Here is a 20150-nt window from a genome sequence, read left to right on the forward strand (position 1 = left end):
ATGCTGTTTCCATTTCTGTGGAAGCTCTCTCCTTGTGTAAATCAGTGGTTCTCAGAGTGTCATCACTGAACCAGCAGTGTTAGCATCACCTGGGAAGTGGTTAAAAATGGAGAATCTCAAGGTCCACCCATACTACTGTATGAGACACTCTGAATCCTTCCCCCAAGGCTTACATATGCTCAACACTAAATAAACCTGAAACACATCTTCCCCAAGGTTTTGGGACCGCTGTGCTCCTTAGCTTTCACCAGGTAGTACTGTTTTGGAATTTTGAGGAATTTTAGGAATTTGGGGGGTATGTTTCACCACTCTCACTTGGAAGACACTAGGAATATCTAATAACTTGGATGTGATACTTCTTTCTCGTCACCCATTGTGAGAGTTCTTAGTACATAAAGTAAAAATAAAGGACAATTTCATTGGTAAAGAAAATCCTCTAGCAGGTTGGAAAGGTGCAGATGCCGCATTAAGATCAAGGTCATGCACAAGGTTCGTGGGAATACAGGATGTACGGATATTTTGTAAACTTCATGGAAAAGAATCAAGGGTGGAGCAGAGTAGCCACTGGGCTTCAGTGACCCCCTACTGCTTAGCAGTGCACCTTCCTGCAGGTGTGATCACCACTGGACCTTGGGAAGAGTGCTTCACACCTTGAACTGTGGGGCTTCACAGCAGGCTGGCCTGTGACCTCCTGGGCACCATCCCCTTCTGCTGCTTCCTGAACTGGCCACTTTTCCTCCCTCTGCCTTCATCTCCTCTTCTTTTGTGGGGTTGCCAGTATCTTGTGGTCTGTGCTGGGCCAAGGCAGACACAATTTTGCACTTTCGAACTCTACTGGCAACCTGATGACATGTCATCCTCCCATGATCGTAACTCTGGCCCTGATGGGAGAGAGCTGTGTTCACTCACCACTGATGTACTCTCTTTTAGCTAAAGAAGGAATCCATTCTAATCATGCCTTTTTGGTGGCTGGACTTACCAAATAGAAATACAGGAATCCCAGTTAAATTTGAATTTTAGGGAAACAATGGAAACATTATTATTATTATTATTATTTTTAGTAGCAGTCCATCTCCTGCAATACTTGGGATGTACTTATACTGAAAAATTATTCCCTGAAAACAAAGCTTAACTAGATGTCTTATATTTTGCCTGACAGGCTTACTCCCTAGGTAAAGGGGTTACCATTTTAGCTTCTCATCCTAGGAATGGCACTTTGTCTTAGAAAGGAATGTATTTAGTCATCAAAATAAGGTCAGACTATTATGCACGCCAGCCATGACTTGTGACATATTGATGACATGTTGAAATGATAATATTTTTTTTTGCTTACTGGATTAAAATATAATTTGAAAATTAATTTCATGTGCTTCTCTTTGTTTTTAAATGTGGTTACTAGAAAATTTAAGGTTTTATTTGAAGCTTGAATTTATAGTCCACTGTACACTTCACTGGACAACTTTGGCCTAGAGCAAAATCCATGTTGAGGGACCTAACGACCATCAGGCTGAGAGTGGGCCACCCCTCTCCCCACAAAGAGTTAGACCCTCCCATTTGGAGTAATTTGTGGCTGAACTGGTCTGGGGCATACAGAATCCTTGAGTGTAGTTTGTCTTTACAAAGTGTTTATTGTTTGAATTTTTCAGTTCTGACCAAATCTTGGTGGTTTTTGATTGATGACAGACCAAACAGGCCTGGAGTGCATTTCCTGTTAAGTATATTTGCAGCAGGGTGCTTCCCAGGTGACTCTGGTAGTGTAGAACCCATCTGCCAATTTAGGACACATAAAAGACTAGGGATAAAATTTGATCCCTAGGTCAGGAAGATCACCTGGAGGAGGGCAAGACAACCCACTCCAGTATTCTCGCATGGAGAATCCCATGGATAGAGAATCCTGGTGGGCTATAGTCCATGGGGACACACTGAGTCGGACAAGACTGCAGTGACTGAGCCCACACGTGTATTTGCAGTTGAATTATGACAGCAGATTGAGACAGGTGGGAGGAAGCAAGATGGGTGTGGAAAGGGGGTGACTTGGAAAGGGTCTGGTTTCTGGAAGCTGTACCGTGTTGTCCTTTTTTACTCTTCTTTTTCTTCCTTTGGTTTTATGATTGCATACTGGTGGTGACAAGACAACACTGACTGCGTTTGCTAGAAGCAGATGTTCCCGTTAATTTAGGTTTTAGAGACTGAAAATTAAGGAGGGTGCATTATGCAATATGGAAGAAGCAAATGAAAATTTCTTCTGTGATGTTCAAGCTCTTAATATCTCCTGAGTTGGGTTCTTGGAGGTGGATGTCTTTTTATAATTGACAATATCTTAAGATCATAGTTTAGATGCAGGACTACAATTCTCCTTGATCATTCACTCCTTTCCTCTCCCTACCACCTCACCTTCTGAAGTTCTTGGAAAGTCAAGAAACAGTAGTGAGAGCAAAGCAAATAAAAATTCAAGAGCTTTCAGAGGCCAAGGACTTGGTCTCTGGTCAAATAACCTGACCTTTACTCAGTCCCATTTACAGTCTCTTCTGGGGAGCCTCGGGCAGTAAAATAATTTGCCTGCAATGCAGGAGATGTGGGTTCAATCCCTGGGTTGGGAAGATCCCCCACTCCAGTATTCTTGCCTGGAGAATCCCCACAAATAGAGGAGCCTGGAGGGCAACAGTTCATGAGGTCGCAAAGAGTCAGATATGACTGAGCAAATAAGCATAGCATATGCCAAGCACAGCAACTCGGAGAATCTGCTCTTGCTGCAGGATCCACCTTCTGTCCACTTCCGCTTTTCCCTCCAGGTCTCACCACCTGCTGATCATGTTGCCAGAGTGTCCCTCATAGGTGTCTTTTCACCAGTTTGAGGACATGCTCTCCAAGATGTCAGGCCAGTGGGAAGTTGATGCCACATACCTTAGCAGCTGGCAGTCTGGCTCATCTGGTGATAACTTCATTAAGCTCAGCCCTTCCCCACCCTAGGTCTTCTCATTGGCATTGTTGTTGTTAATTTAAGGATTTCTATAGGACACGTGTGACACATGGCTCTTCAGTAAGAGGAGCTGATAGCCTTGGCTGGCAGAGTGAGGCATGGGGCTGTGTGCTAGGTTCCATTTTCTGAGAAGGAGAACACCTGAATTTCATGAGGCCTTGAGCTCTCAGACCCAAAGGAGAGAAACCAAGGGTATAGAAATTTGACAGGTGCTGACTGGAAATCTGTGTGAGAACGTGTTGCTGCTGGCTGTGTCCTGTGTCTCATGCTGAGAGCAGAAAAACTGATGCTTTTGAACTGTGGTGTTGGAGAAGACTCTTAAGAGCCCCTTGGACTGCAAGGAGAGCCAACCAGTCCATCCTAAAGGAGATCAGTCCTGGGTGTTCATTGGAAGGACTGATACTGAAGCTGAAACTCCAATACTTTGGCCACCTGATGCGAAGAGTTGACTCATTGGGAAAAACCCTGATGCTGGGAGGGATTTGGGGCAGGAGGAGAAGGGGCAATAGAGGATGAGATGGCTGGATGGCATCACCAACTCGATGGGCATGAGTCTGAGTAAACTCCAGGAGTTGGTGATGGACAGGGAGGCCTGGCGTGTTGCACTTCATGGGGTTGCAAAGAGTAGGACACGACTGAGCGACTGAACTGAACTGAACTGATAATTTGGCTGTGTATTGGAAATCATTCATGACAACAAAAAGTGAAACTACAAAACTAGTTTTATGATAGGGATGCAAATTAGTTTAAAACAGGTAAGATAAATAATAAAAATATTCTAAACAATATTTGGCATTTGCATCAAAAATCTTATGAATGAGAATTCTATTCAACCAGTATTATCATCTAAAATATGTTCTGAAATAATAACCTGAGATTCCCCCAAATCTTCATTCCTGTATAATTTGAATAATAGAAAACAAAAGAAATAAACCAACAGACAAATACACATGCAAGGTTGACAAGTTCCTAGAAAATAAACTGAAAATCCATTAAGCCCTTGAAATCTAAAACATTGTCATTCCCTTAGCATCATTTTTTAATTCTATCTCTTAAAAGTCTGTATCTTTTTGAGTAGCATGGATAGAAGAACCTGTCCTTTATTAATTTTATATAGCAATAACAATGTTATTTGATCTTGTGTTTTAATTTATATGTGGTATTATTTTAATACACTGAGCCACAGCTAACAATTTAAAAACATTCTTCCAAGTCTTATTGGTGAATTATACAAGAAAAGAATGGTCAATAGACAAAATGTTTCATTAAAGTGCTCACTAATTGATCAGAGACTATGTATATGTTACATACCTGTCACCAAAATGTCTACTCTATTTGAAAAAACATTTCTCTTGAATCACTCTCCTTATTGCTTTTTTAACATCTTTGTTCCGAAGACTATAGATCAAAGGGTTTAGCATAGGACTCATGAATATGTAAAACACGGCTACAATTTTGCCCTGTTCTACAGAGGTCTCAGAAGGGGGCCTCAGATACATGCAGAACAGTGTCCCATAAAAGACACTGACAGCTGTCAGGTGAGACCCACAGGTGGAGAAGGCCTTGTGCCTCCCTTCTGCAGAGCGGATACGCAGAATGGCTCTGAAGATGAAAATGTAGGAGATGAGGATGATGGTGAGAGAACATGTGAGGTTGGAACCAGCCCCACAAACATGGCAGTCTCTTTGACATAAGTATCTGAGCAGGCCAGGACTAGGAGAGGTGGGTCAGCACAGTAAAAGTGGTTGATTTCATTGGGTCCACAGAAGGAGAGACGGAGCATAAGGATGGTCTGTGCAAGACCATTTGCAAAACCGTAAGTATAAGGACCAGCAACAAGAGAAAGGCAGACACCTCGGGACATCTTGCTGGCATATAACAAGGGTTTGCAGATGGCCACGTAGCGATCATAAGCCATCACTGTGAGCATATAATAATCTGCAATCACCAGGGCAATGAAAAAGTGGAACTGTATAAAGCAGCCAAGGAAGGAAATGGTTTTTCTCTTGGATAAGAAATGAACCAGCATCTGAGGAGTGACAGTGGTGGCATAACAGAGATCTACAAAGGAGAGGTGGCTGAGGAAGAAGTACATTGGAGTGTGAAGATTTGTGTCAGTTCTGATTAACAAAATCATGCCCACATTACCGATGACTGTGATCAGGTAGATGACTAGGAAGATCACAAAAAGGACAGGCTGCAAATCAGCTCGATCTGTCAGTCCCAGAAGGATCAACTCAGTCACCTCTGTGTAGTTTTCTTTTAACATTGTGTTTGCTCAGCTTCCAACATGTTCTAAAGTAAATAAAATAAAACTAATTTTTCATTTTTCCATTACTCACATCATATCATCTGATGCCCACTCCTCTCATAATGTAAATGCATGTGAAATAAATAGCCTAGTAAGCATGAAATTAATACTTTAAATATCTAAATTAATACAGAGCTTCTTTACATAAAGATAATCATACATTCAAATGCTTTTCTCCAGGTCTTTTCATTGAAAAGAAAATCTTTATCTTTGAAAAATCTCTATCTTTTCTGAAAATTGTTTTCGTGAATTACTTACAATTCTTTAAACATTGCTTTTCATTGAAATTATGACACTTTGTTTTTCAATATAATTTATGATCTGGTATCTAAAGCATCAATCATCAAAACTCATGTGTTTTCACAACTTAGTGGACTTAAGTTCATGGAATTGATAGGTCTTTATAGAACCAGATTCTGTCTACCTGCCCTTTCAAACTCAAGATCACTTTCAGACTGGTCCCTCACTCTTCAATTCATATCCTCTTTCCCCACACATGTCTATTTCAGGGGGTCCTAAAATAATCAAATACTACTCAACTTTTAAGACAGATCAAAATATCTTTTCTTTGTATTTTATAGTCAATTATTGGGGGGCACAATTGTTGCATGAGATAAAAAATTAAATCCCTATTTTTTAGTTAATAACAGAGAAGCATATAGTACATAAATAATGTGTAGTTTGTGTTGGTGGATGGTGTGTATATCCACATGTGTATATCACACCATGATATATGGTGTGACACACACACCATATATCATGATATTACGTATTCAAGTATAGAGTGATTGGGGTACAGAGATATTGTATTAAAATCTTCCTGGTGTGAGATATGTGGAAACTAGATAAGTGGTACTGATGAACCTATTTGCAGGACAGGAATAGAAATGCAGACATAGAGAACTGGCTTCAGATCCAGCAGAGGAAGGAGATGGTGGGATGAATTGAGAGAGCAGCATTAAAACATGTACATAACCATATGTAAAACAGAGAGCTAATAGAAAGTTGTTGTACAACACAGGAAACTCAACCTGGAGCTCTGGGACAACTGAGAAGGGGGATGATATGCAAGGTAGGAGGGTGTTCAAGAGGGAGGGTGCGTATGTATATGTACAGTTGATTCACATTGCCCTATGGCAGAAGCCAATACAATTTTGTAAAACAGTTATCCTCCTATTAAACATAACTTTAAAAAGCAATAAAAAAGATTGTCAACAATATCCTTGGATCATAATGATTTTGTTATAACTTTACCACATTTTACCTCTTGCAAAGAGTAAGTGTAAATTCTAAAACTGGAATTTTCAATATAAAGTTCATTAAAGCAAGCAAAAAATCATACTGAAAATAATCATATGATCCATACAACTGAGACAGTATGTAAGAAATCATAATGTGCATCTCTCAACTTTTGTGTATGATAAAGGTGACCATGAAGATTATGATGGAAAAATCTACACTTTCATTACACATAAAGGCATGTCATTGTTAAAACGACTCTTATTAATAGCTACCATTTCAGTGATGGACAGAGGTCACCTTGTAATGTACTTTGTAAATGAAACTCTCCTGATTTCTTGCCCATGTGCATTATTTCATTATGCACCTGAGAAATTTAGACTTATTGACCAGCATAATACAATACAAGTCACCTAAATCAGTGAAATCATAATCATTCTGTATTTGTCATAATAAAGCATTTTTGGTTCTGGGATTGTATTTTAGTGTATCTATTTATTAAATTATTAATCAAAAGCCAAAATAACTAATACAGAAACCCCCTACATACAGACATCCAAGTTGCAAACTTTCAAATTGCAAACATGAGTGTCAGCTCCTGTTTGCCAGCCATTGCACAGTACTAGTGAACTTTTTTTTTTTTTTTGGCAAGTTAAAGAACTACTGCTTTATTTTTTTTTTCTTTCTTTATTTTTTTTCCCATTTATTTTTATTAGTTGGAGGCTAATTACTTTACAACATTGCAGTGGTTTTTGTCATACATTGAAACGAATTAGCCATGGAAAAGGTACTGTACTGTAAGATTGAAAGTGTTGTCTTTACTTTTGTGTTTGTTTTTTATGTGTGTATTATTTGTTTGTGCTATAAACATATTACTGTACTTGTTATGAACATTAATTGGGTACTTAGGCTAACTTAGTTGGACTTACAAATTGTAATTAAAAATGCACTCTCGGAACTGAGCTCATTCATATGTAGTGGACTTTTTGTCTTTCCATTTATTTTTACTATGGGGTAATGAGGGACTGCAAGCAATGAGCATTCCAGATCATTTGAGTATTTGATGCTAATGACCTTCTTTTACAAAAATAGAATACAACATCTTATGTGGTAGGGCAAAGAAAACTCAGGAAGAAGTATTTGCAAGTGGACAGAATTATCTTTGTAGACGAACAAATTTGTACTCAACGCTCACTTGAGTTTCTGTCATTGGTCTAGTTCTTTTTCTACTATGATACCACTCCACTGTACATTTATAAATATTTGTACTCTAACAACAATAACAATTTAAATCAAGACATTTGCTAATTCATCAAAATATGTTTCAGGCCATCACTTTTTTTTTTTTTTTGCTATACCTTATCCTACCTGTGAAAGAAGAGTGACTTCCCAGTGATAGAACAGATATGAGAACCTGAGGAGTTTATATCAGAATTGTCACAGAGGGACCAACTCCCTAGGGTTCCATTATTTCTCACAGATAGTCATTCAGACTATTAATAACCACTAAGGTTTCTTTTACTTTTAAAATCTTATGCTCATGAGGACACGGCAATTTGCCACTTCTCAATATCATCAGGGAATCAAATCTCCTGAAATGACGAAGCAATGAGATTCACTCTTCATTTCAGCATGTATGCTGGTTGGTCTACATAATTCAAAAGACTTGACTTGGGGAGTGGGAGAATATTAAGTTTCATTATTTTCATCATGCAAGATAGAATATGGTGCCTGGTATATCGAGTTTTAGAGTCTAGGAAATCATTGGAAGATCAATTAAATTTTGCTAAATTTGAGCTAGTTATTTCCTGATTATGAGTCTTTTCATTTTTTTAAATAAATACATATAAAAATACAATAGCTAAGAGAATTTCATTGTTGTTCAGTCACTCAGTGGTGTCTGACTCTTTGTGACCCCATGGACTACAGCATGCCAGGCTTCCCTGTCCATCGCCATCTCCTGGAGTTTGCCCAAACTCATGTCCACTGAGTTGGTGATGTCATCCAACCATCTCATCCTCTGCATCCCCTTCTCCTGCCTTCTATCTTTCACAGCATCAGGGTCTTTTCCAAAGAGTGGGCTTTTCTCATCAGCTGGCTTAGGTATTGGAACTTCAGCTTCAGTATCAGTCCTTCCAATGAATATTCAGGACTGATTTACCTTAGAATTGACTTGTTTGATCTCCCTGTAGTCCAGGGGACTCTCAAGAGTCTTCTCCAACACCACAGTTTGAAAGCGTCCATTCTTTGGTGCTCAGCTTTCTTTATGGTCCAACACTTACATGCGTACATTTCCTACTGGAAAAACCATAGCTTTGACTATATGGACCTTTATTGACAAAGTAATGTCTCTGCTTTTTAATATGCTGTTCTAGGTTTGTCATAGCTTTTATTCCAAGGAGCAAGTTTCTTTTAATTTCATGGCTGCAGTTGCCCATCACAGTGATTTTAGAGCCCAATAAAATAAGTCTGTCACTATTTCCATTTTTCCCCCATCTATTTGCCATGAAAGGATAGGAAGAAGAGTATATTGTAAATAGAGGTGGCAGGAAGAGAGAGGTATTCCAATTTCATTTTCATATTCTCTCAATTTCATAATGAAATGGTAGGGTGGCTACAATCCTTCCAAGGAAAATTCTGCCTGAGGAGTGTGTTGAGTATGTGGCCTGGGACACTCTTAGTTCTAGTTTCATTGGACTCCTGACACTAGTCCCTGTGTTGGCCACTTCAGTACTGGAATGGAAATTGCCTTCTGCAATTAGCCTCCAGGAACTTCATATTCTTTGTTGTCTTTAACACTTCCTGTGTTCTCTTTATTAAGTTAATTTTATTAAATTCTCTTCAGTTAAACCATCTGAGTAGACTTTTGTTTTGTCTCAGGTCTCTGACTCAAACCAGAAAGTTGCACAATAGTTACTCAATAAATGTTGCAGTGGAAGAGAGATTTCTGTCTTCACCATTGAAGCCTTGCTTGGAGAAAGTTGAGCATTACTTTGCCAGTGTGTGAAATGAGTGCAATTGTGTGATAGTTTGAACATTCTTTGGCATTTCCTTTCTTTGGGATTGGAATGAAAACTGACCTTTCCAGTCCTGTGGCCACTGCTGCATTTTACAAATTTGCTGGCATATTGAGTGCAGCACTTTAACAACATCATATTTTAGAATTTGAAATAGCTCAACTGGAATTACATCACTGTCACTAGCTTTGTTCATAGTGATGTTTCCTAAGGCCTGCTTGACTTCACACTCCAGGATGTCTGAATCTAGGTGAGTGATCACACCATCATGGTTATCTGGGTCATTAAGATCTTTCTTGTGCACTTCTTCTGTGTATTCTCACCTCTTCTTAACATCCTCTGCTTCTGTTAGGTCCATACCATTTCTGTCCTTTATTGTGCCCATCTTTGCATGGAATGTTCTCTTGGTATCTCTAATTTTCTTGAAGAGATCTCTAACTTATTCTTATTCAACTTATTTCCCATTCTATTGTTTTCCTCTGTTTCTTTTCACTGATCACATAGAAAGGCTTTCTTATCTATCCTTGGAGAAGATTCCTGAGAGTCCCTTGGAATGCAAATTCAAACCAGTCAGTCCTAAACGAATTCAGTCCTGAATATTCATTGGAAGGGCTGATGCTGAAGCTGAATCTCCAATATTTTGACCTCCTGATGTGAAGAACTGACTCATTGGAAAAGACCTTGATGTTGGGAAAGATTGAAGGAAGGAGGAGAAGGGGATGACAGAGAATGAGATGATTGGATTGCATCACCGACTCGATGGGCATGAGTTTGAGCAAGCTCTGGGAGTTGGTGATGGACAGGAAAGCCTGGAATGCTACAATCCATGGAGTCACAAAGAGTTGGACATGACTGAAATGAACTGAACATATGCATGTATGTATACACACATATACATGCATATACATATATTTTTTCCCCAATATTCAGGATCTTCATCTGTTAGAAATAAATCATAATTTTCTATCACAGGGATATTTTAAGTGTTAAAGAAACTGTTGCTCCTTACTAAAGGACATGTGTATTCATTTGAAATGCTTAGCACACAAATGTCTGGTATCTAATAAGTACTGAGCAGATGATACTAGCTGTCTTAATAAAATAGTTGTAAATATATGAGGTCTACAACCTAGTAATGTAAATAAATTCTGAAAATACAGCTTTTAAATTATCTATAACTGCCTCAATCTACCATATGTCTCCCATTCAACTGAACAGGAATATAGGAAAAATAAGATTTTGAAATATATTTTATACTGAATTTAATATAAAGCCAACAATTCTATTTGTTCAAACTGAAGTTAGGAAAATATCAAAATATTTGCAACTATTAAAAGGATGTATTCACAGTTTGTAAGGTTGGAGCTGATTGGAAAAACATTTGCAAGCTCATTGCAACTTATTAAGCATCACAGGATTAGTCAGCAAATTCAAATTTCTACAGTGAAACCTATGGATCACCTTAATGAAGAAACAATTTTTTAACTCCACATTAAAATATAATGTCTTCCAACCAAAATATTTAATATAATAACATGTATATAAGTTAAGAGATATACAATATGAGGTAATTATCAATATAATTTTATAGGTGAGCTTTTACCCATATCCACAAACCAACTGGACTGAAGAGCATTTTCAGAATGACACAATAGTTTATATGGATTTTGTTTTTCTACAAAGCAGGGTCTTTGTCCACTTCACAAAGACAGTGCATTAATTATTCTTTGCATATTTATGATAAATGATATACAAATATTATGTATATTTCTCTCTTATCTTTTGAGATAAGTATCTTAATGACCCAACATCTTTAATTATTGTATTATCTGGGTTCTTACATAAAAATATAATTATATAAAAGGACTTGTGAAGTATGCCTTTCTTTCAAAGAGTAGTTTTGGACTTAGAAGAGTCTATTGTTTAAATAAACTCTTTTGGTTGATCTTTCTCTTTAGACAAATTCCTAGCCCTTCATATTTTAGTCATTTTTCCCCTCATATGACTTATGAGAACTTCCAGCCCTGGAAAAGAAGCCTGTAATCTGCATCTGTTGTCTTTGTGCTTCTTTCTGATCTTTCTTGGCCTCTGATAACCTCTGAAAGGTTAATGTTTGCTCTGCTATTGTCCACCAGGATGTGGGCATCTTGTGGGCATTACTCTCCCCTGATTGGACACAGCCTGCAAATCTTACCTGCTGACCCAGCTGCATCTTGACTTTTAGAGGAATTGCAGACTTAAATCAGTTCTTTACATTTCCTTGGACCTCTCCTGAAAAGTTTGCTGTGTAGGAATCAACTTCACTGGCTACATATCCCAGACTTCAAATGGTAGCTATCTTCATATTCCTCTATTTGGAAGATACTAGAAATTTGGAAATCTGGCTACTGTTCATGTCCCATAGAGACTGAAGTAACTGTGGGAGTATTAAGTCAAGTCCAAGTGTAAACTGTTTAAATAAGCTGAGCACAAACTTCAGATTGCTTTGGCTGACCAACAAATTGACTCAGTACTGAAGCCTCTAGCAAGGAAATTGGGACAACTGGTCTCAGAGAGATCTGCTAAGGCTTTGAATCATCTTTTGCTTTTTCTATCAATTATTAGTATTTCTTTCCCCAAAGGTACGACTCAGTGGTCTTTATTTTTCCCTATCATAGTCCCTGCTTTTTAATGTGAAGCATGAATGGAAGATAGAGATTAGAGAGGAAGATTGGCTTAGTCATATGCAAGATATAAAACTACCATATTATTTTTGTTTTTCATAAGAGTATTATAAAGAAACTGGGTCAGAAATAATAGGAATTGACTCTGCTACCAAATATTAATGTAGATATGATCTTAAAGATTAAATATTATATGCTATCAGTAATCAAAATTGAATACATCTGTGCTGATAAGTCTAATTTCATTTAAATTATCTCCAATTAGATCTGAATGTCTGAATAGATTCCTTGAAAATTGCATTTTAATCCATGAGATGAAATTATCTTCAATTACTAGTGAAAATGAGGAAAGTACAGTTTACATGAAATGCCAGTAATTCCAACCCTCTCTCTAGCATCATTGTTCGGTTATTTATTCAATGTTAGTGTTAGTTGCTCAATCATGTCTGACTCTTTGTGACCCCATGGCCTTAGCTCACCAGGTCTCTCTTTCCATGGAATTCTCCAGGCAAAAATACTGGAGTGAGTTGCTGTCCCCTTTTTCAGGGATCTTCCTGTCCCAGGGATCAAAACTGGGTCTCCTGTATTTCTGACAGATTTTTTTTTTACCATCTTAGCCACCAGGGAGGCCCATGGTGGCTTACAGCCTTACAAAAAAAAAAAAAACAAAAAAAAGGTATTTCTTTAATACCTCTTTATTAAACATTAAATATGCACTCAAAATGTTTATAGACTGCTACAGATTGCTACTCAGGATATTAGGGCTTCCCAGGTGATTCAGTGGTAAAGAATCCTCCTGCTAATACAGGAGATGGGGACCTGGGTTTGATCCTTGGGTCAAGAAGATACCCTGGAGAAGGAAATAGCAACCTACTCCAGTATTCTTGAGGGAAATCCCATGGACAGAGGAGCCTGGTGGGGCTACAGCCCATGGGATTACAAAAAAAGAGTAGTATACAACTTAGTGAATAAACAACAAAGGGAGCTCAGGATATGGAATTGACATTAATTTTGTCCTCAGACACTTACTATCCTTAAAAGAAATAGAATAGTTATGAAAGGAGGCATGTACCACAGAGGAGGCAGGAAAACAACAATGTGAATTCAGAAGAAGGAAACACTATTCTAACTGAAGATAAACAGAGACCATTAATCATTAAAAAAAAAAAAATTATCTGCCTGAGAACTATTCCTAGTATCAAAGTCAGTACTATGTGTTTTTGTACTTACTAAAAGACACTTTGTGCATCTAATGATTAACCCATAAATAATGATCCTGTTAATTAAGAAGTGACTTTTGTTGACACCTCCAGAGGGAGCACTGATAATGTCCCTTAGGTGATTTTGTGCTGAAATCTTCTGGCATGAATCTCCCAAAGTTAACCTTTCTTGTATAAATCCTATTTGAGGGACCTTCATGGAGCTAAGAAATCACAATCCCTTCATAGGTTAAGTCTGACAGTTCTGAAAATCAAGAACTCTTAAGAAATATTGTTTGATGTTTCTTCTTTGGAGCATAAAACAGAGTTAGTAGTGAGTGTTAAGAATTGCCACATAAAAACCAAACAGTAGGCAGATCCACCCCAGTCTTTCAGATGGAGGCAATAAGTGACTTGTGAGGTACTGAGAGGTCAAGCAAGTCTTGCAAACATGCTTGACCTTAGTTACAGACCCACTTCACAATATATGTGGATTTCTAAATCACAGGTAGGATTTAGAGTAGGCTTACCTGTGGAGCCTTAGCAAATTCTAGGTATTCAAGAAGTTCGTACATCATACTTCCCTTATAACATTTTTTTCCTCCAAGCTTAGGACCTTAGAATTTGGCACAAGAAAATGTACTCCCAGTTTATATGCTAATTTTGTACATTTTTAAGGGATGAGTTTAAAGGAATTTGGGTACATGAGTGTAAGATTAAAGGTGAGAGAGGAAAAAAAAGTGAACACATTTCCTTCTTAACCTGCAAGGTCTTATATTAGTTTTTCTGCACTGAAATGTGGTAGCTTTGGTGTATCCAGAACTACCAAGGCAGGTGCACATTGCTTTACTCAAGAGGAATATGCTTTGCTCTGCTGTGCGTGTGTCCCTTTCAAACACTGCTATGGGCTTTATTGAACTTACAGCTGAATCATCCAATTTGGCCAACATTCTTAGAAAAAAATTATAGAGGATTTTTTTTTATCCCCCTGCATTGTGTATAGACCTTTAATTCATACCTACTCTAAGCATAAGTGTGGTTGTTTTCCGTAGTTCTACTCTCTGAACTGTAATGATGTTATACCTTTAACTGTGATCTTTTGGAAGAATATTCTTATTCCTCCCATTTTCTCACTCACCTTCCTCTTTGAATGAAGAAGAAGATCTCAACAATTTACACAAGCACTCTGCACAGACATTTTCACTACCCTGAATACTTTGTGCTAAGTCACTTCAGTCATGTCCGGCTCTGTACTCCGTGGACTGTAGCCCGTCAGGCCCCTCTGTCCGTGGGATTCCCCAGGCAGGAATGCTAGAGTGGGTTGTCACGCTCTCCTCCAGGGGATCTTCCAGACCTGGAGTTTGAACACACATCTCTTATATCTCCTCCATTGCAAGCGGGATCCTTACCACTCAGCCAATACTTCAGTGAGAATGATAAAAATGAATCCCTCTCCTTCACTCCCTTACTTCTGCTATTAACTTGGAAAATAACTATACTAACTCTACTTTTACAATGGGTGTTTCCCATGTGAATCCCAGAAACTAAGCCCTGAATCGCATGTAATGAATAATAGAATGGTGTGATCCTTAATAAAATTTTCTCTTCTTTTTTTCTATTTCTTGAGTGCAAGACAAAATTGTGGAGTCTCTCAGAAACATATTTTCTTTACAAGCTTTGTGAAACCAACAGAATATTATACAGACTGAAGTCAGAGGCTGGAATTTTGCCTTAATCAGAATAATAGAAAAAGAACTTTGTGTACTGTTGATGACAGCAAGTTCCATAATTAGGAAGAATTTGTGGCAATATCTCAGAAATCACTGAATGGGGAAAGTGTAAGTTTTCAGAGGGTAAATCTATGTGTTAAAAACTTCCTTAATTCAAGCATATCATTTCAGTTGTCTCATGCAGCACTTCAGCCCTGGCCATGCATTAAAACCCTGTAGAAAGCTTGTTAAATATGCCAATGTGTATTCTGACCTCAGCTGAGCTATGCTCAAGGATTAATGCTATTAGAAACTCCACATCTGATTCCAATATGAAGCCCGAGTTGATAACCCCTCCTCTGAGTATTATATTTATGAAAACATGAATTTAATAAAGCAATAGAGTTGTCTTTTAAGAAGTGTGATCATTTTATGTCCTTCTGGACTTGTAGTTTACTGTAGTGATTAAAGATAACTCATTTTTCAATCAGCTTTTACCTGCTTCCAAGGATTCAACCTACAAGTTTTAACTGTTAATTACTGAGATTTAAAACATGTACAACTATCACTAGATTGTGTTATTAAAATCACCTCTTATTTGTGCTCCCTCTAGAGAATTTTGTAGTAACTCAGTCTCCATTGGCAACATCTGGGAGGCAAGAAATATACATATCATGGAAAATCAGCTGATGTGATTGGCAAGATTACCTCACCAGTTCATCATTTCTACAACTAATGGATACTGTTTTCTTGACCATGATTCAGGCATTCACCCAAATTCTGGGGATATAGTACAAATAAAGTCCATTCCCTCCTGTGACTAGTATTCCAAGGGTGGAAGGGGTTATAAAAAATAATACTTTTAGAAGTGATAAGTGATATAAGAAAAATAGATCATAATGCTTGATTAGAGAGCTATTTGGTATTTAATAACTTAGATAAGAGGCCTAGATAAGCTTTCCAGAGGAGGTGTCATGAGAAGAGAGATCTAAATGAAGTGATGAAGTGAATCATTTAACAATCTGAGAGAAGAACATTCCAGGCAGATAGAACAGTATGTGCAAAGGCCCTTAGGTAGTAACATATTAGTCGTGTTTAAGGCACAACAAGACAGTCAATATAGTAGGAAAAATGGGCTGAAGAGAAATTGATGGAAGAATTTGGAGAAATGTATGAGAAGACATCACACAACCCCTAGCGGACCCTGATAAGAAGTTAAATTTTAAGCCCAAGTGTGATGGAAAGTGTAGCGCCATTTTACCAGGTCACCAACATGATGTGATTTGTGTTTATAAAAGATCAGTGGCTAATCTTATACTCCTGGATATGTTCCAGTGTCTTCTCATTTATACTCTATGGGGACTTGAATAGAATTTGTATACCATTGTTATGTTAAAATTGTACAAATCTTAATTACATTGAATTGGTTCACAGTGCTTTTCAGTCTAATATATCCTTCCACTTCTTTGTATATTCATTCAATTAATTTTTGGGAGTTTGATATTAAAACACCAACTAAAGGTCTTAATTTACCTATTTAAAAATTGTAATATATAGTGGAAATATATATATAACTTTATATGTATTTTCCAAGGCTCCTGCAAGTGTGTTAGCATCTTTTCATAATTTAAAAATTAAAAGAAAGAGTAAATATGCAAAAAAAAAGATAATTGGCTTATGTTGGAGGATAGAAGATTTCAAATGTGGAAGAAGGAAAATGATTATAGTAGCTTAGGCATTAGAGTAGCTTAGGTTTGACTGGTAGCAGAGAAAATGCTGACAAGCTGCTGTAATATTCAATAAGTAATGTGTTAAAGGTAGAGCAGACAAGACTTTCAGATAGTTTAGCTATAAGGTATGAAGTCAAAGGTATGAGATTAATTGAAATGTGAATCTGAAATACACACACACACACACACACACACACACACACACATATATGTAATATAAATAAACTGAGATGTGTGAATTAATAAGAAATTAGTGAGGGGCTTCCCTGGCAGTCCAGGGGTGAAAACTTCTCTTTCCAGTGCAGGGACACCAGTGCAACCCCTGGATGGGGAGCCAAGACCCCATGCCTTGTGGCCAGAAAACCAAAGCATAGAACAGAAACAGTATCACAGCAAACAACGAAGATGCTAAACACAGTTAACAGCAAGATAAAGAGCGAGAGATCAGTGAGATCATAGTGGGGACCAGACAAAGAAATAATCCTAGACTATCTACTGTTGATTTGAAACAAAGGAAATGGGAGGGATAGAATGTCAGGGAACTGGGAGAAGTTTATTGCTGCTGGGAAATAAGTAAGAAATAAGGAAGAAATTGAATCTGAATAAATATACACAGGCTCTAAAGAAGAGTATACTACTTCTGGTTATGGAATGTTCACCTTTATTGACAAAAATAGAACCTCTGTACAGAAAACCAACCTCTTTCTCCATTCCCTGATCCAGCATTATGTCATGATCAAACAAAGACAGTAGTTTGCTTGAGCATCAGTGCTTCCTAGTCCATAACCTAATGAGGGACATCAAAGAGTTAAGTCAGATTCTATATGTTTTAGTGGAGATAGGTGGAGATTGTGGAGCAGCCTGCATTGATGCTGCATGGACTTCAAAACTTGCTCATGAAATAGAGTATCCAGTTTACTCAGCACCACCAACCATCTGAGGCATCTAATGAAACTCTTATATTTCTCAGGGTAGTAACAACTTAGTTAGATCTCTCTTTTGAAAACCAGTTTGTTTAGTGCTGATTTATTTTGTCTATTTTTGAATTTCATACAACCTATTTCTTTTTATATCTGAAAACATTTCTTCTCTTATTAGAGAATATGAAAATGGATACATTTACTTCACACAATGGCACAGAGGCAACTGAGTTTATTCTGCTGGGACTTACTAGTAAACAAGAGCTGCAGACCATCCTTTTTATGGTGTTTCTCCTGATTTATCTCATCCCACTGACTGGGAACTTTGGGATGATTTTATTAATCAGATTCACTCCCTGGTTGCAAACCCCCATGTACTTTTTCCTCACCCATTTAGAATGTGTAGACATTTTTTAATCTACAAATATCTCTCCTCAGATGCTCCTTAACTTCTTATTAGAGAAAAAAACCATTTCCTACATGGGGTGCCTAGCACAATGTTTTGTTTTTGTGACTCTTCTTCTTACTGAGTATTACATGCTTGGTGCTTTGGCCTATGACAAGTACATGGCAATCTGCAACCCCCTGCATTACAATGGAAGGATGTCCAGGTCACTGTGCATCTGCCTGGTCACTTTCCCCTACTTCTGGGGGTCTATGGTGGGCACAATGCAGGTAATATTGATCTCCCACCTGTCCTTTTGTGGATCCAACACCATCAACAATTTCTACTGTGCTGAACCCGCCCCTCTTAATGTTGACATATTCTGACACTTACATAAAGCAAACTGCCCTGTTTGTGTCCACAGGGATTAACCTCACAGGTTCCCTAATCACCATCCGCATCTCCTACATTTTCATTTTTGTCACCATTATGAGGATCTGTTCCAGCAAAAGGCAGCACAAAGCCTTCTCCACCCGTGGCTCCCACCTGACAGCTGTCACTATGTTCTACGGGTCCCTGACTTGCATGTATCTGAGACCCGCAAACAAGCAATCTGTGGAACAAGGGAAAATTGTGTCAGTTATTTGCATTTTTGTGAATCCCATGTTGAATCGATTTATCTATAGCCTCAGGAACAATGATGTAAAACAGGCTTTAAGAAGAATATTTATGAGAAACCTTGGTACAATGAAGATGAGTTCTCTTTTGACAGTTTCCCAGTAAAAAAAGAAAAAAGAAAAAAAAGTGTCTCAAAAGCAACCCCAAAATATACCATCTTGCCTGGAGAATCCAATTCACTCCAGTATTCTTGCCTGGAAAATCCCATGGACGGAGGGACCTGGTGGGCTGCAGTCCATTGGGTCATGAAGACTTGGACATGACTGAACGACTTCACTTTCACTATTCACTTTCATGCATTGGGCAAGGAAATGGCAACCCACTCCAGTGTTCTTGCCTGGAGAATCCCAGGGACGGGGGAGCCTGGTAGGCTGCCACATATGGGGTTGCACAGAGTCGGAGACGAATGAAGCAACTTAGCAGCAGCAGCAGCAGCAGAGGTGCTCTTACCAGCAAAGCAATGTACATTATAGTATATTTCCTTAATAAGCTAATTTACTTCCCTGTGGTATATGACATATTCCCCTAATGAAAGCTGATTTTCCTCTCAAAAATCTCATTTCTCTAATCTTCAATGTGTGTTCTGAATAAAACTGTGATGAATGCTTGTCTATATCATTTGAATGTAAAAACATATATGTTTTATCATTGTTGTTCAGTCACTCAATCATTTAAACTCTTTGTGACCCTGTGAACTAGAGAACAACATACTTCCCTGTCCTTTATTATATCCCAGTTATTATTTGAAAAAAAGCCCTGATATTGTAATTTTAATAATCCAATGATTTGTTTCATTCAATTCAGTTCAGTTCAGTCGCTCAGGCGTGTCCGACTCTTTGCAACCCCATGAATCGCAGCACGCCAGTCCTCCCTGTCCATCACAAACTCTCAAAGTTTACTCCACTCATGTCCATCGAGTCAGTGGTGCCATCCAGCCATCTCATCCTCTGTCGTCCCCTTCTCCTCCTGCCCCCAATCGCTCCCAGCATCAGGGTCTTTTCCAATGAGTCAACTCTTCACATGAGGTGGCCAAAGTATTGGAGTTTCAGCTTCAGCATCAGTCAGTCCAATGGACATCCAGGACTGATCTCCTTTAGGATGGACTGGTTGGATCTCCTTGCAGTCCAAGGAATTCTCAAGAGTCTTTTCCAACACCACAGTTCAAAAGCATCAATTCTTCCATGCTCAGCTTTCTTCACAGTCCAGCTCTCACATGCATACATAACCACTGGAGAAACCATAGCCTTGACTAGAAGGACCTTTGTTGGCAAAGTGATGTCTCTGCTTTTTAATATGCTATCTAGGTTGGCCACAACTTT

At 38.2% G+C, this 20150-nt stretch overlaps 1 protein-coding gene and 1 pseudogene across 1 annotated transcript; one reads left to right on the forward strand and one right to left on the reverse strand.

Annotated features, from left to right (window-relative positions):
• Nucleotides 1-4311: 4311 nt before the first annotated feature.
• Nucleotides 4312-5249, reverse strand: LOC110145691 (olfactory receptor 5M5-like). Its single transcript, XM_020906114.2, is given in 2 exon segments — nt 4312-4646; nt 4649-5249. Coding segments are annotated over 2 exon segments (936 nt in total).
• A 12708-nt stretch (nt 5250-17957) lies between these two features.
• On the forward strand, nt 17958-18979 carry LOC110145682 (olfactory receptor 5M11-like; annotated as a pseudogene).
• The last annotated feature ends 1171 nt before the right edge of the window (nt 18980-20150 follow it).

This window comes from Odocoileus virginianus, chromosome 32 (genome assembly GCF_023699985.2).
Source record: "Odocoileus virginianus isolate 20LAN1187 ecotype Illinois chromosome 32, Ovbor_1.2, whole genome shotgun sequence".
In the NCBI taxonomy this organism is placed as follows: domain Eukaryota; kingdom Metazoa; phylum Chordata; class Mammalia; order Artiodactyla; family Cervidae; genus Odocoileus; species Odocoileus virginianus.